The 23,468-nt window shown below is 32.8% G+C and overlaps 2 protein-coding genes and 1 long non-coding RNA gene across 3 annotated transcripts; 1 reads left to right on the forward strand and 2 right to left on the reverse strand.

Moving 5' to 3' along the window:
• Nucleotides 1–6,364: 6,364 nt before the first annotated feature.
• LOC108341574 (uncharacterized) lies at nucleotides 6,365–9,151 on the reverse strand. Its single transcript, XM_052879619.1, has 5 exons — nucleotides 8,863–9,151; nucleotides 7,415–8,796; nucleotides 7,112–7,335; nucleotides 6,777–7,034; nucleotides 6,365–6,704 (listed from the first exon to the last, which is right to left on the reverse strand). The coding sequence occupies exons 1-5, from the start codon at nucleotides 9,149–9,151 to the stop codon at nucleotides 6,365–6,367; spliced, it is 2,493 nt and encodes an 830-aa protein (XP_052735579.1).
• A 2,345-nt stretch (nucleotides 9,152–11,496) lies between these two features.
• Nucleotides 11,497–19,373, forward strand: LOC108342075 (ATP-citrate synthase beta chain protein 1). The gene is made up of 17 exons (XM_052879765.1): nucleotides 11,497–11,611; nucleotides 11,796–11,918; nucleotides 12,025–12,127; nucleotides 12,220–12,282; nucleotides 13,127–13,250; nucleotides 13,478–13,612; nucleotides 14,618–14,678; nucleotides 16,412–16,488; nucleotides 16,748–16,903; nucleotides 17,009–17,137; nucleotides 17,423–17,555; nucleotides 17,660–17,787; nucleotides 18,019–18,124; nucleotides 18,240–18,316; nucleotides 18,423–18,493; nucleotides 18,564–18,848; nucleotides 19,088–19,373. The coding sequence occupies exons 2-17, from the start codon at nucleotides 11,819–11,821 to the stop codon at nucleotides 19,161–19,163; spliced, it is 1,824 nt and encodes a 607-aa protein (XP_052735725.1). The 5' UTR covers nucleotides 11,497–11,611; nucleotides 11,796–11,818; the 3' UTR covers nucleotides 19,164–19,373.
• On the reverse strand, nucleotides 16,970–18,570 carry LOC128197592 (uncharacterized). The gene is made up of 4 exons (XR_008250206.1): nucleotides 18,433–18,570; nucleotides 18,250–18,337; nucleotides 17,987–18,166; nucleotides 16,970–17,108 (listed from the first exon to the last, which is right to left on the reverse strand). It is a non-coding gene; the product is annotated as an uncharacterized LOC128197592 (long non-coding RNA).
• Nucleotides 19,374–23,468: the final 4,095 nt, after the last annotated feature.

Consider the following 23,468-nt stretch of genomic DNA (forward strand, 5'->3'; position numbering starts at 1 on the left):
TCCCCAACCACAAAAATTTTCGTTCTCGAAAATTGTGATTAAGAAGAGAATAGATAAGGGTATGCCTTCCTCATATCCTCTTCTAATTCCCAAGTGATCTCTTGACTCTTTTCATCCCATAACACTTTCACTGTACTTATGCTTTTTCCTCGAAGATGTTTAGATTGAAAATCTAGAATTCGAACCGGATTCCTATCCACAGATAAGTCTTCTCTAACTTGAACGTCATCTACTTCCAACACGTGATCTGGACTCGACACATATTTCCTTAGTTGAGATAAGTGGAACACGTTGTGTAGATTTTCCAGCTGAGGGGGTAATGCAATCTCATACGCCACCGATCCAATCCTCTTGATAATTTGAAAAGGTCCTAGAAACTTTGGAGACAATTTCTTCGATCTGATGGCTCTTCCTATGCCTGTCATTTGTGACACACGGAGAAAAATATGATCTCCTACTTCAAATTCAAGAGGTCTTCTTCTCTTATCTGCATATGACTTCTGTCTGCTTTGAGTTGCACGCATCCTTTCTTGTATCAATTTCACCTTTTCTGTTGTTTGTTGCAACAATTCGGGTCCTAAAGTAACTGCTTCTCCATCTTGATACCAACATAAAGGTGTCCTACATCTTCTTCCATACAATGCTTCATACGGTGCCATCCCTATGCTGGAATGGAAACTATTGTTGTATGTAAATTCCACCAAAGGTAGAATGTCACTCCAATTTCCCAGATGATCCAACACACATGCCCTCAACAGATCTTCTAGGGATTGAATAGTCCTTTCTGACTGTCCATCCGTTTGGGGATGATATGCGGAACTCATCTTAAGTTGCGTACCCAAAGCCTCTTGTAACTTCTTCCAGAATCTAGACGTGAATCTTGGATCACGATCTGAAATGATATTGGATGGTACACCGTGCAATCTGATCACTTCTCTGATATAAAGTTCGGCTAACTTATCCAAGGAAGACTTTTGATTGATTGGCAAAAAGTGAGCACACTTCGTCAATCTATCTACAATTACCCAAATAGAGTCATGACCCTTCGCTAATCTTGGCAAATGAGTCACAAAATCCATTGAGATGCTATCCCATTTCCATTGAGGTATATCTAACTGCTGTAGCAACCCTCCTGGTTTCTGGTGTTCAATCTTGGCCTTCTGACAAACCAAACATGAAGACACAAATTCTGCCACGTCTTTCTTCATTCCGCTCCACCAAAATGATTCCTTTAGATCTTTATACATCTTAGTCATACCTGGATGTATACTAAGACGACTCTTATGCCCCTCTTCAAGAATCATTTTCTTTAATTCTGTTTTTGCTGGAATGCAGATTCTGTTCCTAAAACGAAGAATGCCATCAGTCCCCACAGAAAAATCCTTACCTTGCTCTGAGCCCAACAATTCCTTTGTACTTTGTAAACTAGAATCTTCATTCTGTTCTTCTTTTATCTCTTCTAAAAAGTCATTCGTGATCGTCAAGTGACCACACCAAATATGATCTTTATTTAATTGCCAACCCAGATTCATATCTCTGAACTTCTCAATCAATTCCAACTCCTTTACCATCAAAGATGATATTTGAATACGCTTTCGACTCAAGGCATCTGCTACCACATTCGCCTTTCCTGGATGGTATTGTAACTCGAAATCATAGTCTTTCAAGTATTCCGTCCACCTCCTCTGTCGCATGTTCAGTTCCTTCTGATCAAACAAGTACTTCAAACTCTTATGATCGCTGAATACCTGAAAACGTGCCCCATAGAGATAGTGTCTCCAAGACTTCAACGCAAACACTATCGCGGCTAACTCGATATCGTGCGTTGGATAATTTCTCTCATGTACTTTTAGTTGTCTTGATGCATAAGCTACCGGTCTTTTCTCTTGCATTAACACACATCCGAGTCCTTGATAGGAAGCGTCACAAAATACTTCAAAATTCTTAGAACTATTTGGAATGGCTAAAACTGGAGCACTCGTCAATCTTTTCTTCATCTCTTCAAAGCTTTCTTCGCACTTGTCTGTCCACGAAAAAGGTTGATCCTTACGAGTTAATCGCGTCAAAGGACTCACAATCTTAGAGAAACCTTCCACAAATTTCCGGTAATAACCAGCCAAGCCGACAAAACTTCTTACTTCTGATACAGTCTTCGGACGTTCCCACTTAAGCACTGCTTCAACCTTTGACGGATCTACAGCAATTCCTTGCGAAGAAATTACATGACCCAGAAATTGAATTTTGTCTAACCAAAACTCGCACTTAGACAACTTTCCATACAAGCGATGCTCCCTCAAAATCTCTAACACCAACCTCAAATGCCCTTCATGCTCTTCTCGACTTTTGGAATATACGAGAATGTCATCAATAAACACAACAACAAACTTATCTAGGCAGGATCGAAATATCCGATTCATATAATCCATAAAAATTGCAGGAGCATTTGTAACTCTAAATGGCATCACTACATACTCATAATGCCCATAGCGCGACCGAAAAGCTGTCTTTTGCACATCTTCAGGCTTGACTAAAATCTGATGGTAACCGGACCTTAAGTCAATCTTAGAGAATATACCCGCTCCTTGTAACTGATCCAACAAGTCGTCAATCCTCGGTAGTGGATACTTATTCTTGATTGTTAGTTTGTTCAATTGACGGTAGTCAACACATAATCTTGAACTTCCGTCTTTCTTCTTTACAAGTAACACTGGAGCTCCCCAAGGCGATACACTAGGTCTGATAAACCTCCTTTCTAACAGTTCTTCTATTTGCTTCTTCAATTCTGATAGCTCTGCAGGTGCCATTCTGTAAGGAGCTACAGATATTGGTCCTGCACCAGGAATCAAATCAATAGAGAACTCAACTTCTCTTCTTGGTGGCAAATCAAGTATCTCATCAGGAAAAACATCAGCGAAATCTTCTACCACTGAAATACCCATTGCTTGTCGTTCAGAATCTTTCTTTTGTTCTTGTGCTATAATCACAAAACATACAGCACCATCCTTGAAATCCTTTAGAACTTTCGTGGTTGAAACAAGCTTCAAACCGTCGACGTCTGGGAACACTAACTTCTGTTGCCCACAATCGATAAGGATGTGATTGATAGACAACCAATCCATCCCTAGAATGACGTCAAGCTCTTTCAAAGGCAAAGAGATCAAGTTCACTTTGAACTTGCGTCCTGCTACTACAATCGGACATCCGACACAGACTGAACTGGTCGAGATCTGACCCGATGTTGGTGTAGAAACCACCAGAATACACCCTAGATCACTTACAGGTAAACTGAGTTCTTCTGAACATGCAGATGATACAAAGGAGTGTGTAGCTCCGGAATCAAACAGAACACGTACACATTTTCCAAATAAAAGGCACGTGTCTAAAATAAGGTTACCTGGCTTTGCTGCTTCTTCTCCGGTGATGGCAAAAACTCTTCCAACTGCTTTGGGTTTCCCTCCAGAGGAGCTTGATTGTTGCGGTCCATTTTCTTTCTTCTTCTTCTCGGGACAATCATAAGAAAAGTGCCCCGGCTTGTTGCAAGAGAAACATACCTTCCCGTTAACCCTTTTTCCAGATAGTTTGGGGCAATCACTTCTATAATGCGGACCTCCACATTCAAAACATCTCACAGCTCCTTGAATGGTTGGTTGCGGTCGTTGATAAGGCTTCTTTACTTGCTTTCCTCCACCAAACTTATTATGCTGAGGCTTCATAACTCGACTAGAATTTCCTTCTATCTGTTCTGCCAGTTTAGCTTGTTCAACCATTTCAGGAAATTGCCTAATCTTCAGATGAATAATTGCTTTCATAAGGTTAGGGCGTAGGCCCCTTTCGAACTTTCGACATTTCCATTCTTCGCTCATTGTCTGCGTATAGAACCTTGAGAGGTACTCAAAGCGTTGCACATAGGCTGGCACTGTCCTGCCTCCCTGTTGAAGAGTGAGGAACTCAGCTTCCCTCTCGAACTTTGCATTATCAGGAAAGTACTTTTCTAGGAATCTTATTCTGAAATTCTCCCAAGTAATGGCTTCCCCAGGAACTCAGCTTCCCTCTCGAACTTTGCATTATCAGGAAAGTACTTTTCTAGGAATCTTATTCTGAAATTCTCCCAAGTAATGGCTTCCCCACGAGCATTCATCAATTGTCTAATACCTCTCCACCAGTATTCAGCTTCTCCAGTCAACATAAAGACAGCAAATATTAGCTTCTGTTCTTCAGAACAATCAATCACTTCGAAGATCTTCTCGTTGTTACAAATCCAATCATCAGCTGCATCTGGTGAAGCGTTCCCATTAAACTTGGTGGGATTATGACATAAAAAGTCATTCATGCCAACGTGATTTCTTGGGAGCTCACTCCCCAAAGTCCCCAAAACATTTTGGAAAATCTTTGCTCTGATACCATTCTGTAATGCCCCGGCAACTCACAGGGACCATCGACTGCCCCCACAGATCACCACCAGGCTTTCCAGTGTGCTTTGTCCTCACTCGCACACTTTCCGGGAAAACTTCACAGAATGAGTCAGGCTACCGAAAAGCAAATGCATTTTGGTGATATGAGTAGTCAAATCAATTCCTTTAAGCTGCCAGGAGCCGCTCCTTGTCTGTGCCCCCTGCACCATGCTTCTTGCACCAGCGTCACTCCCCGCCCTCGTCTCCGTGCCCGGGTGTCACATGCCCTCCAGCTTCCGCTTGGTTCGTCCTCGAACCACACCGTACTGGGAGAGGTTAGGCTCTGATACCATCTGTAACGCCCCGGTAACTCACAGGGACCATCGACTGCCCCCACAGATCACCACCAGGCTTTCCAGTGTGCTTTGTCCTCACTCGCACACTTTCCGGGAAAACCTCCCAGAAGGTCACCCATCCCAGAATTACTCCAAGCTAAGCACGCTTAACTATGGAGTTCTTATGAGTTAGGCTACCGAAAAGCAAATGCATTTTGGTGATATGAGTAGTCAAATCAATTCCTTTAAGCTATCCTTCAACTGTATAGTCCCATACCTATACAGTCTCCAGATCCCTCTCATTCCGGTGTATGTTCGATTCATCCATGTACCCCTTCCACCCGAAGCTGCCAGGAGCCGCTCCTTGTCTGTGCCCCCTGCACCATGCTTCTTGCACCGGCGTCACTCCCCGCCCTCGTCTCCGTGCCCGGGTGTCACAGCAGTGGTTAATAAATCAGAGGTTAGGGTTTGGGTTCCTCCCAATTGGTCTTTGAGATACGAATGGCTTCTTCCGAAGGGTGTTCGTCGTGTTCGAAAAGTTGGGGCAAAGGATTTTCTCGGTCGTCCCATGGTTGTGGTGTGAGAGGAGGTGGGATAATCCCTACTTGTTATTGTGGTGATATTGCTGTAACCAAAGTGGCGAGAACTACGAAGAATGTTGAGAGAAATTTTTGGGGTTGTCCACGTTAAGAGGTTTGAATTATACCCTTTTGAGTTAATGTTTTTTTGACTTGATGCATTTCTTGATAGATTCCCTAACTTGGTGAATAACATGGTGGATCTTCAATTGGCAGCTCGTGTAACTTTTTCAAGTGGTGTCTTGAAGAGAACGTTGATGAAAAAGATTGCACAATGGTGAGGAGGATAAGTCAGCTGGAAAATGCAGTGAAGGATTTGCAGAAAATGATGAAGTTTTTAGTTGTAGCTTTGTGTGTGTGTATTGTGGTGGACCTTGTCATGTTCAGGTTCTGTTTAGGTTGATTTAGTTAGATTGTAACATCCTGTGTTGTGAAAGGTGTAAGATCAATTATGCAATTCAATGTATTACGTTCCATTGACTATTTTAATGAGTTAATTTCAGTAAAGAATGTTGAAATCAGTCCCCCTTATGGTTTAAAAATGTTGAAATCAGTCCCCCATTTGCTTTAAAAATGTTCACATAGGTCAACCCAATAATGCATATGATGATGACTAATGGCACATATTACCAGTTTCTGAAAAAATAAGAAATTTAAGTACAAGTTTTGACCAAAACATCATCAAACCACTTTCATTCATTACCACACATAAAAGAAAGACATAAAGACATCAGTTCACTAATATACAGTACATAATACCCCCAATTCATCTAACAAACAATACATATTAGACCACCATGTAAGTTAACTATGTAATAAACCAATTCATCTAAGTATCTTTTCTTCTGACTTTGCATTTTGTTGGACGGGATGATTGTGGACTTGGTGGCTGTGATGGTTGAGGGGTCGGGGAACTTGGAGGTGGTTGTGATGGTTGTGTTGTTTCTGCTGGCTGGGGCTTTAAAGGGCAGTTATTCTTGTTGTGCCCCCTCTGACGACAAATACTACATTTTTTCCTATGCCCACCAACACGCATTTGAGTGTCATCCTTAGTTAGCTCTCATGCTTCCAACCTCCTTTTTTCCTTTGGCCTCCCAGGCATCTTCCTCATCACTGGTGGTAGTACATCATTGAAATTTGTGGTTTCCCATAGTAGGTGGCCATTGAGTGGAAAAATTATGGACGCATACACCTCTTCATAGGTGGATGTTGTGAACAAAGTGGGGATAAAATTCTCTGGATCAACGTTGGAGTAGTTCATTGCTGCAATTGCATGACAGCATGGGATGGCACTGATCATCCACTTTCTGCAGCTACACTCCTTTGTGTCCAGGTCCAGTGTGAACTTGTTCCCAACTGATGAAGTATGCCTAACCTCAAAAATCTTTCGTGCAGACCAGCTGAAAGAAATGAAGAACATCAACAATGCAGATAAATAACAACATGTATATAAAATAAATTGATAATATTACCTTGACACCCAAAATCTTGACAGATTACATTCCTTCTGAAGTCTCTTCTTTATCTTTGGGCATATTGTGAAGTCCATAGATGCCACCTTGGTTCTATTGGTGGCCCACCTTTTCATGAGATAAACTCTGATATCCTCCATCATGGTGATATTTGGTTTTCCTCTTGCATGAACAAGAACACTGTTGAAAGCTTCACTGATGTTGTTATCTAGTGTATCAGTCATTGCTTGACCTGTGAAGCGATATCTTAACCAAAACCTGTTGCACAAAACATTTCTCAATTGGGTTATCATGCATCAGGGACACTAAATTGTATGTAATGGCTACTAGGTTACCTCGGGGGAATGCCTATGAGGTATTTATATGTTTCAATATTGACTTCTTTAATTTTCAGCATCTCTCTCTCCCAAGCTTGGGGATATGTGCTTGTGGCAGCTCTCCACGTCAGATTTTTTAATATTTGACCACCAAACCTTTTCCTAAAGTTTGCATACAGGTGCCTGAGACAGAATCTTTGTTCTGCCCCAGGCAGAAGCTCCTGGATAGCTGGGACCAACCCCTGCACAATTAAATTTAATCATAAAACAAGATCCTTTAACAAAGCATTAACTAAAATTGAATATAAGTAGTATATTTACCTTCTGCTGGTCTGACATCCACGTGCACCCACCACATACTTGACTACCCCCGAGGTCTTGAATTAATAATTGCAAAAACCATGTCCAGCTGTCTTTGTTCTCCACTTCTACTACTGCATAGGCAAGGGGTAGCATTTGATCGTTTGGGTCCCTACCAACAGCAGTGAGCAGCTCCCCCTTGTAATAACCTTTCAAAAAACATTCGTCTAAACATATAATGGGCCTACAGCTTATGAAACTATCTTTACAAGCTTTGAGACAAACATACATTCTTTGGAAGATTGGGTCACCATTATGAGACTCAACTTTAATCTGCACTGTTGAACCTGGGTTACACCTCAACAGCTCATGTCCATAGTCGTATATCCTTTTATATTGTTCTTTGAAATCTCCTTCAACCTGTCTTGTGGCAATTAACTTTGCCCTTCGTGCCTTGGATATTGACACATTTGAATTCCATTTTCTTAATGCTTTAGTACGAATATCATTCACCCTTAAATTATGATTGTCAACTAAAGACCTATCTATTTCCTGACTCAACCACTTAGCATTCATTAATTTGATGTTAAGTTGCCTACTACAACCGTGAGTATCAATTATCTTCCTTAATTGCCAAATTTTGCGTGATGGCAAGTACCCACAGTAAGCTACCCATGGGCACTTACCTTGGGCACCCATGCACCTCACCCTCACCCTACGGTTATCATTCTTGACAAATTTTAGATCCCTTCCAGCATGAACAACATACCTTCTAATAGCATCCTTAAAGTCTTCCTTCCCACTAAAAATGGTGCCCACTTCCCACTTGTAATCTGCCATGGACTTTTGTTTTGCATATTTTGAGAAATGACCCACAAATACTCTATCCTCGTTGTCATCCTCCTCACTTGTACTGTTTTCAGGAGTTACAAGCATATCAGACTCCCAATCATCGTTTGACAAACCCCTACATTGTTGTTGGGTTTCTTGATGATTGTCTGCATCCACGTATTCATCACCACTCAGATCATCCATTCCTGGTTCATCATCACTGTCCACTTCCACTTCCAATTCTTCTTCACTATGAACCTCCCCTCCATCCTCAATGTCCACTTCCAATTCTTCTTCACTTTCAACCTCCCCTCCATCCTCAATGTCCACTTCCACTAATTCATCACTTTCAACCTCAACTTCATCCACATTATCCACTTCCACTACTTCTTCACTTTCAAACTCAACTCTATCCTCATTTTGAACCTCTACTGCAACCTCAACATCTTCTGCATCCTCCTTGTCATCCTCCCAGACATCTTCATTCTCAGCATCCTCCTTGTCATCCTCCCAGACATCTTTATTCTCAACATCCACTGCATCATCATTCTCAACCTCCACTACACCCTCCACTACGTCCCCAATTCCTTCATCACCACCCTAAACATGTGCTTCTCCTCCAACGCCACTACGCTCACCACTCTCTACAGGACCTTCACATAGGTACAAAATCTCATTCTCATCATTTCCTACAATAGTTGGTTCGTCCACCCCATGCACAACATAGAGGTTCACTTTCCCCAAATAATTAGCCACATTCATCATGTTCATAGCTCCTTTATCATCATCAAGCTTATGTAAAACATGTTGGGTATTGTAATATAATTCTTTTACTTCCATGTAACTCAGATCTTTAAGTGAACCTAATACTCCAAAATAACACCATTTATCGGGATCTACGTCCCAATAAACTATCTCCCCGCCCATATACTTAAAGGGGACTTCTTTGATCAAGGTCCCACCGTGATGGACCACAACCTGAAACATGTCATTACACATCCCTACCCGAACCCTGCAAATGCAAACGGGGACCACTAATTTTAGTTAAACTAATATCTATGGGACCACTATCAACCATCAAAAGAAGACAACTTTTCACCCCTACTTAAACCCCCAATAAAGCGACAACAGTGATAACATATACAACAACTACATTTCATAAAATTATCAAACATAAACCCTAACTTGATTTGCGGTTTCCAATTCACTGTGCAAATTTCAGCTTCAAGAACACCTTTATTTCAAGACACTTCCTCCACAATGATAAATCCCCAAATCGTAATTTCTTTGCAACCCAAACCCTAACCTCTGATTTATTAACCACAATAATATACACACGTTTACCCTTACACAGCCACGTATTAACCTTCCCTAGACACATTACAAACTTCAGTCCACCCTGTTAGCTGGCCCGTTAAAAAATGAACGTCGTTACCAAAAAGGACTTAATTGCACATTTTTTTCATAAGTCGGGAACACATTAAACTTTGAAAAAAACGTAGGACGCAATTGAACATTTGTCCCCTTTCGAGGGACCAAAAGAGGTATTAAACCTATTTTTTATATTATAAAAAATATGTAATATTTAAAAAATATATTTACATTATTTTATTTACTTTTAATTTTCTAATAAATTAAATAATTTAAACTTACTTGTTGCAATAATTATAAATATAAATAGATATAAGATAACATGTTAAATAAAAAATTAAGATATAGATATTATTATATTTATCAATGAAAATGCATACAAAAGTTTATTTTTATTTACTTAGTTGTATTTCTAAAATTACAAATAAATCAAAGAAGTTTTATAAAATAACTATTATGATTTAAAAAAAAGCATTAAACAGGTTTTTAATTTATAAATTTGGACAATAAATTAAAATGTGTCCTTACTTTGATTATTATTATTTTTCATAAATCTTAAAAACAAATAGATACAATCTTATAATATTAACTTTTTGAACTTGCTAGACGATATTTTACATTAATATAGTTTAAATTTTCTTGGGTTAAATATGTTTTTGATCCCTTAACTTTCATTGAAAATTGGAATTAGTCTCAAAACTTTGGACTAATTTAGTCCCTAAACTTTAGAAATGTGTGAATTTAGTCATTTTAACTAAATTTTGTTAACTTTATTTGATGTTTGAAACACATTTCTCAATTAACATTGAAGAAAAAATGTGTCAAACAATGTAAACAACTCAAATGCTATCATGAAACGCACTTAAAACATCAAATAAACCTAACAAAATTTAGTTGAAAGGACTAAATTTACACATTTCTAAAGTTTGGGAACTAAATTAGGTCAAAGTTTTGGAGAGGAACTAATTCCAATTTTCACTGAAAGTTAAGGGACCAAAAACATATTTAACCCAATTTTCTTCTAAAATATATTTTAGATATCAAAATTATAATTGGATTAAAAAAACCATATTTATTAATTTTAATAAAATTTAAAATAAGATGTATTAAAATTTGGATATAAACAACTTTATATTTATTTTATATGTCTCTGTTAAGTTACTAAAATATATTCAATTTTTATAAATATTTGAATAAGTTTTTATTTTCTATTTTTAGAGAAAAGGTGGAAGATGAAAAGAGAAAAAGGAGAGAACTTTATTGGGTTTATAAAGAAAAGATGTTACACAAACACTGATAACGTTTGAATCAACTATATAAAAAATCTTACTCATAACGAATTAACGAGTCTTTTAACTTCTTCTATACTTTCTAAGAAACTTATTTTATATCGATGAACCTACCGAAAATTTAACTTATGTAACAAACAGCAAATAGTTATCATCTTTTAGCAGTGTTTTTCAATTAAAGATGAAGTTTCACTTTAACAGTCAGCCCCAATAAACTATTTTATTAAACATAATTACTTATTACGAAGATGAGACTGTAGATTTGAAACTTGATTAATAAATTATAAGAAAAATATAAGACTGTGTCTAAGTTTTCTGCTACTTTCTCAAATTTATTTCTTTTTCTGAAACATAAAATAGTTTTTCTTTTGTGGTAATAATTTAAAATTTTACCATCTCCGTCCTTGCTTCGTAAGGACACGTAGGGTCAGAAAAGAAAAACAGGGGTCAGATAGCATTATTGCTCTGTATTATTTAGCCTCATCAAATTCAAAACATACCCTTCAATTTGGTACTAAATCTTCAGTTTTTTGTCTGCTTCTTAAAAGCGTTTTCGAATTGGTCCTACAATTATTTAGAAGAGGCACAGGTAACAGTAACGGCTCTTGAAAACATTTGAGGGACGGATTCACATTTTAATTAATATGCATGATGCTATTTATCACCATCCATGCTGAGAACTAGATTTCAGTGAAACTCAGACTTCCTACACCAGAATTCTCTTCTGGTTTGTGTTTCTCTTCATCCTTCTACTGTCCTATTCAATCTATGGTTGCTTAAATGCTTCTCGTAGCAATCTCTGTTTCATTTCAACTCATTATCTCATCCTTTCTTCTTTTTGTTGCATATTACATTTTGAATGTAACTTTCTGTATGTTAATGCTGCAAATGTCTTTCCTTCTGCAATGTAGAAAGATTTATCGCTTTCTTCGTCATGGCCACTGGACAACTTTTCTCACGTACTACACAAGCTTTATTTTACAACTACAAGCAACTTCCCCTCCAGCAGATGCTTGATTTTGACTTCCTTTCTCGTTAGTATCACTTCCGGAATCCTTTTCTTCTATCAGGATCACTGAAAATGATAAACTGACACTATTATTTGTTCTTATAATTTTCTGATTTTGTGTTCATATATAGGAAGGGAAACACCATCAGTTGCTGGAATCATTAACCCTGGTTCTGAAGGACTTCAAAAGATCTTCTTTGGTCAGAAGGAAATTGTCATCCCAGTTCATGCAACGTATGTGTTGCTCATATACACAAATTGCATGACCTTTTGTAGCTTCAGTTTTGGATTTGGTTTATTTGAGTTGTTTTCTTACTATTTTGCAGCATTGAAGGAGCTTGTGCTGCACATCCTACCGCTGATGTCTTCGTCAACTTTGCTTCACACGGGTCAGGAAATTATTTACTATTACTATTTTGGAAAAAACTTTAAAAACTGGGATATTTTATTCCGTAAATTACAAAAATATAACACTTGATTTAAAATTTACAAATTTAAGTTAAGTTTGTTGTATATAAATAAAGTGTCACATCGGATTAAAAAAGAATTAGAATATAAATTTATATACATATAGATACTTTCATTTATTATAGGCATTTTGAAATGGTAAAAAAGTAAATCAATAAAAACTTCATCCAAAATATCTTATCCGTGTAAAAATATGTATATATTAAAACTCCCCGACAAAATCATCGTAAGTCTTAATAGCTATTCACTGTGAAATGGTCATAATAGGTGCTAATATTTTCTTTATAAAATTGAAAAAAAAAAGAAGTTATTAGGAGTGGTGACTTTCAATTGAATCAATCTTGGCTAGATTATCAAACTATGTTCATATGAAATATCGTGGTGCGGATTCAAATTTTATTTAGTGAAGCCTGACTCTTGAGCTGATTGAATTGAAGTCATAAGTCAAAACGATTTTGATTTAATTAAAAGTCATCATATAACGATTTTCATTCAGATATTTTCTAACAACTTTTATTCAGAATATTTATAATTTTTAAAATTTTATAAAAAAAAGTCGTTTAAAGGTCAACTACCCCATTTTAATTTTTTTTTCATTAATTTGAATTTATAACTATTTTTTAAAGTTTAACTTAATAATTTATAATATAAAATTTTCACTTTGGCAATTTATTTTATGTGAATGATATCTTCATATTATTTTGTTGCACAATTATACATGATAACTAGGAAATATTTTAATAGAATAAAATTTGGCACATGCAGTGGTGGTGGATCGTCGATGTGTGCACTGAAGCAGGCAACAATTAGAGTTGTTGCTGTGATGGGTGAAGGATTAGCTGAGGCAGACACTAAGCAATTGATTTCGTATGCCAGTGCAAATAATAAGGTGAAAGTTGATTGAGATATGTGACAAAAGAGAAACATGATATATTTTTATATTCATTTTTAATATAGTATAATGATAAAAGTATAAATTTTTAAGAAATAAAAGAATAGAAAGTAAGTAACGATAATCTCGAATGTAAAATATTTTGCTACGTGAAAGAATATTTTTCTTGATAAAATGAATATATAGCTATAAAATAACTTATTTTGGTGTTGTTGATTTGGTAGGTTGTTATTGGTCCAGGAACTGTTGGAAGCATGCAAGCAGGTGCTTTTAAAATTGGTGACACAGCTGTAACAATTCAAAATATAATTCACTGCAAACTCTACAGACCCGGATCTGTTGGATTTGTTTCTAAATCTGTATGTATCTATTCACTTTTTCCATAGCTTTTGATAATCTTGTGCTTGGATTTTTTTACAAAGATTTAATTAAGATTTAAATTCTTTATAAATTTAAATATTTTCAATTAATTCTTTCTGTTTATTGGATATTTAAATATTTTTTATATATTTCGATTAATTAAGTTATTGTTGTTTATTTTTTTAGTTAATAAATTATCTAATTGTTATATTATTATACTATTATCTTGTTTTTTTTAAATGTGATATTTTAGTAATTAATAAAGTAATATTATTTTATATTAATCATAAAATTTTATATATATTTTTAAAATAGCATAATAAAATAATAGTCACGTTATCTAATTCAGAGAAAATAAATGACAGACTTAAAAGTATACAAATTTTAAGTACCAAATATATAATTTTTTTTTAAATAAAAATTAAGTTAAAAATATAAGATTTTATGAGAAAGTTAATTTAATTAAATATTAAAAAATCACATACATAATAGAAAAACAACGTCATATTTTATCCTAATAATAATGGGTAGAACACGTGTATGGAATTAAGGTTAAAAGTGTTTTTAATCTTTAAATATAGATATGAAATTGAAATTTTGTTATGTTTCAAATTTTGAAATATTTTGATTTTCAAACTTAAATAAATAAATGGATATAATTTTTATTAATATACTAAAATTGTTTTTTTTTTACGTTTTAAAAAATGTTCTAATATTATGGATTAGAATATATAAAATTATATAAATAGTTTAAATATTAATTTAAAAATCGTTAAACAAAAGTTTCACATAATTAAAAATTAAGTATGTTTATTTATTTTTAAACTTTGAAGAAACGAATTCCTTCCTCTTGCTATTAATGGCTATTACTTTTCGGCAAATATAGCGTCTTCAATGAAATTGCTTTGAATTGAAATCGAGTTATAGAAATTCAGAATGAGCTTTTTTTTTTTTTTGGCATGGTAATAAATGGTTATGACAGAAAACAAGTTTTTGAATTACAGGGTGAGACATTCAATGAATTATGCAACACTATTTCTCGTGTAACTGATGGGATTTATGAAGGTATTTATATGCTCATTTTCTCTTTTCTGATATGTTCATCATAGCATTTAAGTGGTCCAAAATTACATTTATTTAATATACAGTACAAAATTAAAATTATTATAAATAAATAAAATTTAATCATTTTTCTTAAAAGAACAGTATTAAATGAATATAAAAATTTATGTATTTTAAAATATTTCTTTTTTATGTATTATGATGTATTATTGAGTGTTTTTTTATGCTTCTTCTTCATCAAATGTACTTCATCAAATTGGATTTTTGCTTTTCCGAAAACACTAAACTAATTTCAGAAATATCTTTCTGAAAGACACTCATTCCATCAAAACTTTCAAATTCCTGTGATGGGGTGTAAGAAGAAATTTGATGGCGTACAAGAAGAAAAACCCATGTTTTATTGGACAAGTTTATTTTTGGCCCAAAGGCTTTAGAGATGGTTAAACCAAAGACAAAATGTTAAATTTAATAAAATACTTCAAAATGTTCTCTCATCTAAATTGTAAAGACAAAAATATTAACTACAAAAAATAAATTACCTCATGAATCCATCCAACTCAACAAGACTAAGTCCAATAATTTCAAAAGTGAGTCTCTTCTTGAAAACATAATAAAAACAACTCAGCATTTTGTTTTTTCACACAATAAGAGAAAAGAAAATATTTACTCATCCGAATCTTCTTAATAAGTAAATGTGTTTTATGAGAACCACTTCTAACGAAAAACAACAAGATTAATTAATGCATTAAGAATGACACTACATCTTGATTTATTAAGAATAATTAAGCACCCAATAAAAATAAATAAATAAATATAATATTCAATTAATTCTTTATCACATATGTTTTAAAAAACATAAGAAAAAACACAAAAACAATAAATTATTATAAATCAAAATAATTGATGGCTCACATTATGAATATTAATTTCTATTTTTCAACTCAAACTAATAATGCAACTCACACCATACATATTAAGACAAACAACTAATAATACTCGATTTTACAATAGAAGACACTATTATTATGATATATTAAGAACCGAAATTATAACTTGAATATTGTCTTTATTCTGCTTTTATAACTTATAAGTTAAACCTCTCTCCTGCATAATTACCATTATATAAACTGATGTAAATTAAAAAAAATAAACAGAACGATACGTTTTAATGGTATAAAAAATAAAGTCTTTTGCAAAAAGTAAAGGCTTGGGACTATAGTTTTGGTTTTGATACCAAAGTGAACTTTAAATTTAACTGAACATTATAAAATACGCTTACAAGATTAAGTGTAGACTCACTTATATATTACAAATTAATTTTATTTCTAGTCGATATGGAATATACAATCACAAACACAGAAGAAGAAATAAAACTTCTTTAACACTTGCTAAAGGAACAAATAATTAAAACCTGAAATAACAAGGGTATTTTCTTTGGTAGCAGATATATATGAGTTTCATAAAAGAACCTGAAAGGGATCAAAATTAACAATCTTAGGTTTAGATTTTGGTTTAAAGATGAACGAACGACCAATTAACTAATTAGTGTTTAAATTTGTTGATTCACCTAATCAACTTAAGACTTGTTGAAATAAAAATTGAAAGAAGACCTTTGATCTAGAGAAGGAGACATGATTTCAAGCTATGTTGTTTCTCTTTTTCAGAAGGGTAGTAGGAGTTACATCATTTGCTATCATATCTGAACCTGTATTGAGTGATATATTGTTTCACTGTAGCCATTGCCATTGGAGGAGATGTTTGCCCTGGCTCCACACTTTTTGACCATGTTTTACGGTTTAACAACATACCACAGGTAATGCTTTTCTTATTCCTTAGGAGTAACCTAAAATATGTTCCAATAAGCAATTTAGTAGAGTCCAGAGGATACTAGGATTTTTCATATTCTCTTACCAAACATTGATACTATAATTTGTTTCATTATACTGTAAGATGAGGTTTACATTAAAGTATATAAAGTATAAAAGTTTTAAAAAATATATTAAAAAGTTAATTATTTGATGTGTTTTTACAAGAATGTTATAGATTATGACTAAAAAGTATTTATATATTAGATTAAAATTATGGTAGTAGTTGGAGAGCATGATGGGTGTGATGAGTATTCCATAGTGGAAGCCCTAAAACAGGGGAAAGTATCAAAGCCTGTGGTTGCCTGGGTTAGTGGGAGATGTGCAGGGCCCTTCAAATCTGCAGCAGAATTTGGTGAAGCAGTATGTTTCAGGTCCTTTCACTTTGTTAAATTTCTCAATTAAAGCATTGTTCATTCATTGAAGGATAACATTCTTAGTGTCCAATGGCTCTTGCATAATAATCAGGGAGATAAAAGTGGTTGTGAGTTGGAGTTTGCTCGAGCAAAGAATCAGGCACTAAAGGACGCTGGAGCTGTTGTTCCCACATCATATCAAACTTTTGAAACTGCACTTAAGGAAACATTTCACAAATTGGTTAGTATGCATTAATATTGAAATCACATAGTAATGTATATTAACAATCTTTATATTTTAGACAATAGAGATTAAACCATAAAAATTGTATACATGCATAAATTAAACAAGTAATTAATAATATGATTAAATATAATTAACTTCATTGAATTTCGATTTCATTTCAAAGTATTTATACTAATTCTAAGTATTTGAATGTATTGAAATTCTCTCCTATGCTGATCCTGGAAATAGGTAGCATGTTGTTATTAGTTGTAATATTCATGGTTAGATAATCTTTCTTAGGTTGAAGAAGGTAAAATCACACCAGTCAAGGAAATCACTCCTCCTCCAATCCCTGAGGACCTCAGCTCTGCAATTAAGAGTGGAAAAGTCCGTGCTCCAACTCATATTATTTCCACCATTTCTGATGAGAGGGGTACGTTGGAATCCACTGATGTTAATTTAGAATTGAGCTGCATTTCATGTTCTGGACAGATCTGGTTGCTAAACTAAGGTTTTTCTTGCAATGTTTTACTGAAGGAGAGGATCAATGCTATGGTGGTGTATCCATGTCTTCCATTATCGAAAAAGGATATGGTGTCGGTGGTGTTATCTCTCTTTTGTGGTTTAAACGCAGCCTTCCTCATTACTGTACTCAATTTATTGAGGTAGGTTATTCAATTGTACAGAGCTTTCTATGAATATTTTCATGCTTTACTTTCACTACTCATTTCAGTTCTTACACTTATATATACAGCGACTATAGAAATCAATTTTAAGTATAGAACTAAAATGCAAAAAATGGGAGCAAGTAAAAAGTTAAACTATTTTTTTCGAAAGCAACTATTGATATATATCATCTTCCACCTTGAATCTTGATGATACATTACATTGGTCAGATGTGCATAATGCTATGTGCCGACCATGGTCCTTGTGCCTCCGGAGCTCATAATACTATCGTGACAGCGAGGGCAGGGAAGGACCTAATTTCCTGTCTTGTATCAGGTAAATTCATCATACATACAAGCATGCATGCATGCCTTTAATCTGCAAATTACTGATCTAGTAAATGCACCTGATAGGGTGAACAAAACTGATAAAGAATGAGCTTCTGAATCAGGTTTGCTTACGATTGGTCCTCGATTTGGGGGTGCCATTGATGATGCTGCTCGCTACTTTAAGGATGCTCATGACAGTGTATGTATGATCAGTGTTTTCCTGTGAAATTCTTATGGGTTAAAGAACCACTTTATAAAATTTATATATATATTGAATGTTTTAATTGAGAAAAAGGTTTTTACAGGGACTTACACCTTATGAGTTTGTTGAAGGTATGAAGAAAAAGGGGATTCGTGTGCCAGGAATAGGACACAGGTAACATGTTGATTCTATTGATTGAATTAAGCAAAACGAAACTTATAAATCTGAGGCTTTTTTGAAACAGGGTAAAGAATAGGGACAGGAAAGACAAGCGAGTTGAGCTGCTACAAAAGTTTGCACGGACACATTTTCCTTCTGTTAAATACATGGAATACGCCGTTGAGGTTGAAGCCTACACCCTCTCAAAGGCAAAAAATTTAATTCTTAACATCGATGGCGCCATTGGGTCTATTTTCTTGGATCTTTTTGCTGGCAGTGGAATGTTCACTGAGCAAGAGATTGATGAAATTGTGAAGATTGGGTATCTGAATGGCTTCTTTGTGCTGGCACGCTCCATTGGTCTGATTGGGTGAGTTTTTACGTTAACTGTCATTCATATCTTCTTCACTTCTTGGACATTATTGCAGTTTTGGACCTTTCTGGCTTCTTTATCTCATGCACTTATGGTCCAAAGAGTTCCATTTTGAGTGGTCCTCGTATGTGAACACTGCATGTCTTTTTGCGAATCAATAGAACTCCGCACAAAATTAATGTAACATGGCTTCTTCTCATAATAACCCCTTCATCATTGTTTGTGTGAAATTTCAGGCACACCTTTGACCAAAAGAGACTGAAGCAACCTCTTTATCGACACCCATGGGAGGATGTTGTCTACACAACGTGAGCAAGTTTTTCGAGACTGCAATTACTCTGTCATGCTTTTCAAATTACCTCTCTTTTCTGAAATCTTAAATATTCTCAAATGATTATGCAAATGTTTGAATGGTGTTGTACCATCTAAAATCTATGTTAATTCACCACATAAATCTAAAATGTCTGCTAAATTAGTTAGTTTTGTAACATTTGCTAACAAATCTCATTATTTTGTGAGACATTCCATAAAGATAACACCAATTTCACTTACTAAAAGCAGATACCAAATATCAAAATTTATCTTTAAATTATTAAAACCCATTATCTAGTTATTTATATTCCATTATTTTCTACCTTACTTATATAATACAAATATTTATGGAAAATTTTAATTATAATATTATATATATATATATATAAGTATTTATCCCCTATAAATTTTAATTACATAAAATTAAAAATTATCTTCTTTATTTTCAAATAAATTCATATCAAATATAATTATAAGTTTTGATATTTTAAATATTATTTTGGATGTGAGGTCGAGAATCATAGTTAAAATTCATTCACACTTTTTTATCAACCTTCTAATGTTATCTCAAGTCTCCGTTACAAAGTTATTTTCAATTTTTTTCTCTTCCAAACTTTAAGCCAAATAAGTTGATTATTTGTCAAAGGTACTCTGAAGTTCAAATAAGTTATATATGTTTGATTCGTTATCACAGTAAAATTTTAAATTCGCAATAAATAGAATAACTTACTTCCTTATCTTACCTTTGTATTTATAGGTTTCGAAGTAAATTTTTGATTAAAGTTGATCTAATCACTACACTAAAGGTCCAAAAGTTAATAAATGTGTTTTACTAGTAAATATATTAAATTTGTAAGACTTGTGTTTAAGAGTACTCAATTTTTTTTGATAATATTTGTAATTCTATTATGTATAATATAAATATATATATATATATATATATATAAATTCAAATATGGAAAAGTTACTCTAATATAAAGGGGATTCTTTGTTTTTTTTTTTTTTCTAGAGTCCAATTCCAATTCTACTTGTTTGTGTTAAATTAGAAATATTCTAAAAATATCAATAAAATAATCTTTTTTAAACCCTTCCAGAAAAATCCTATATTTTAGTTTCTATTTTTTCCAACTTAGAATCTTTGACACTGATCGACTTCTTTAGAAACCAGTTTACATAAACTTAAAATTAAAAATAATATTCCTTTTAACATTTTTTTTAGAAACATTGATCATTCGATCAACGAGAAATCGTACCGTACAACTATCATGACACTTCAAAGTCATCAAATTATTTATTATTATAAAAAATTATTAAGAAGTTAATTATAAGTTTGTGCATGTTTGTTAATAGTTTGAACATAGTTAAACTCAAACAATACAATAACTTAGTAGACTTTTCATTTTGTTACAATCACACCATAGTTTTCGATGTCTGAACTGCAACAGTAATGGATACAAATTCTGCAGATTGGTGTTCACTATTAAATTACTTTTAAATGAAAAGAAAACTTACACCCGAGTTACTTTTAGAACCACATCATTAAATCATACTCTGACATCCTTAAATAAATGCGAACATTATTGGTGATGAGTTTTTTTGACATTTAGATGCTTTGAATAATTTTGAAGTTTCACTGCACATGAAAACCTTGTACAAACAACATAAATAAAGCTGTGAAAGGATTGGAGAGTTATCCTTTCTAAGACAGCCTTACGAATATTGCTGTCTCGTCATGATCACTGTCTTTTTGGTTTTCTGAAAAAAATGAAAATTAATAGTCGTAATACATTGTAACTATTAAAACAAAAAAAGTAAATAATAAAAGTAAAACTCTGGCTACAATAATAAATGGTAATATGGCTATTGGGATTTGTTAGAACCCTATGATTTTTGTTGTTGATAAAATTATTCTCTTCTTTACCACTGTTTTTGTTCGTAGAATCTTAACTAGTACTGGAATTATATTTATTCCATTACCTTCTCCAATGCTACTTTTTATCACTCATCTATCTATCTTCAACAATTGACTCCAGATCACCTTTTTTCACATGGCATTATTTGCTTTTTTTTCTCACTGTTCCTTCATTCATCTCCTCTTGCCCCCACCCTATACCAAACTTAGCTTAAAAATCGTACCATGTCATAAAAAAGCATCTCTCCATTAATCATCCAATCTAAAACAATCTTATATAGATACTCATCTTTGTTTTGTACGTACTAATCAAACACTTACTCTATTTTTTCACATTTTTCTCACTTTCATTTTTCTAATGATATATATATCAAATGTTGATCATTGTATCTTATTTTTCTAATGATATATATATCAAATGTTGATCATTGTATCTTGTGTGTACATAAATTATTTTATACATTTTAAGCTATAGTTAATTTGAAAATAGTAAAGATTAGAACATAAGATGCAAGATTGATTTGTTCATACAAGTTTAAGAGAAAGAAAAAAGAAATGAGATTGAGTTTTTGTAATGATAAGCCAAAATAATAATACAATTCAACCTAATTTCTATCCAATTTTCACTTAAACTTTTTTTTTCTAAAATTCTTTTTTTTTTCATTAATTTGTTTGAAAATTTCAATTGGACCATTAATTTTATTTGGTTCAATTAAACTTTTTAGTTCTTAAAAATTATTTAAGTAGTTCATTTATGTTACACCAGCGTTAATGTCGTATCTATATATACCACCAATCAGTTTATGATATTTTTAATTTTTTTAATTATTTTTTCATTTTATATTAAAATAATTATTAGTGTTAGGTCATTGTCAATGTCATATGACCATGTCGATGTCATGTTTAATGTCACGTGTCAATATTTTGTATTGAATTTAGTTTCTATATTTGAATTTTTAACTTAATTAAGCTTTAATTTTTTTTTAAATTGAGTAATGTTATTTTTTTCTAAAATGGAATCAAATTAAAATATATATATATATATATATATATATAATTTTTAAATTTGTATATCACATCACTCCACCATAATATTTATAATAATTTTATGTTTTATATTTTCAATTTCAAAAGAAAATCCTATTTTAAACTTATAATTTCTTTAAATTATTAAAAGTGAGTATAAAATGACACTTGTAACTTTAAATAAGTTAACAAAGCAAAATACATTTTTTCTAAATTACTTCAAATTTTAAAATTTAAAAATTACAAGTTTAATTTTACATTTACATTTTTAATATTGTAAAAAAAATATTAATTCATTATAATATTTTAACATGAATATATAAGTTGTAACTAGATTTATTATAATTTGGTCATGTTTTAGAGAGTTCCATTTAAAAGAAAATGGAACTCAATTGAGTCAAAATTTCAAATATAAAAATTAAATTAAATACAAAATATTATCACGTGACATTGACATGTAGCACTGTACAGACACATGTCATCGATGCCACGTTGCATTGTCACTACCACACATATTGCATCTTTTTTTTAAAATATTATGAATTAACATGTGACATGTACAAACATGACGTTAAAATCAAATTGAATGAAAAAACTTAATTAGATCATGTTTAAAAACTAGGAGACTTAATTGAACCAAATAAAACTTAGGGATCTACTTGAATTTTTCAAACGAAATAGAGAACCCAAAAATAATTTTAGCTTCTTTTTGTCTCTTATTTGACTCATTGAATGTACATATTTTTATAATTGTAAATTCTTATATATGATTTGTTCATGATTATATTTGAATGAGTTATATTGAATAATTATGATTATTGATATTAATGAAATTTAAATGTTATGTAAATATGATTATCATGATAACTATGTAAATTTGTATATAAGATTATATGTGAATTGTGATTTGATTTTATGTATTAAGTATTGTCACATATATTTTACTAGATATCTAAGTCACATAAACCAATATATGAAGTGGTGAGAAATTGGGAGAGAAGTTCTTACACACCACAACATGAGTAAATGTGTGACATGAATTTATCATGATTTTATGATTTGTGAGTTTGTTTATAATTCTACTTATAGGATTGTAATACACACCCTTTTAGGAAACATGAATGTGTTGAATATCTTTGATGAATAAATTTATGTGTATTTTATGTAATTACTAAATATTAAATTTTAAATGAAAGTAAAATTTTGTGATTTATTAATTGAAATGTACTTTTTTTATATTTTAAGATAAAAATTCGTTTTTAATAACTTAATCATGAGTTATAATAATTGATATTTGTTATTTTGGATTAATTTTTTTGTTTTTATATATATTTTAGGTAAATTTGTGTTGTATTCTGTATTGATAT

This window comes from Vigna angularis, chromosome 6, assembly GCF_016808095.1.
Source record: "Vigna angularis cultivar LongXiaoDou No.4 chromosome 6, ASM1680809v1, whole genome shotgun sequence".
Classification (NCBI taxonomy): Eukaryota; Viridiplantae; Streptophyta; class Magnoliopsida; order Fabales; family Fabaceae; genus Vigna; species Vigna angularis.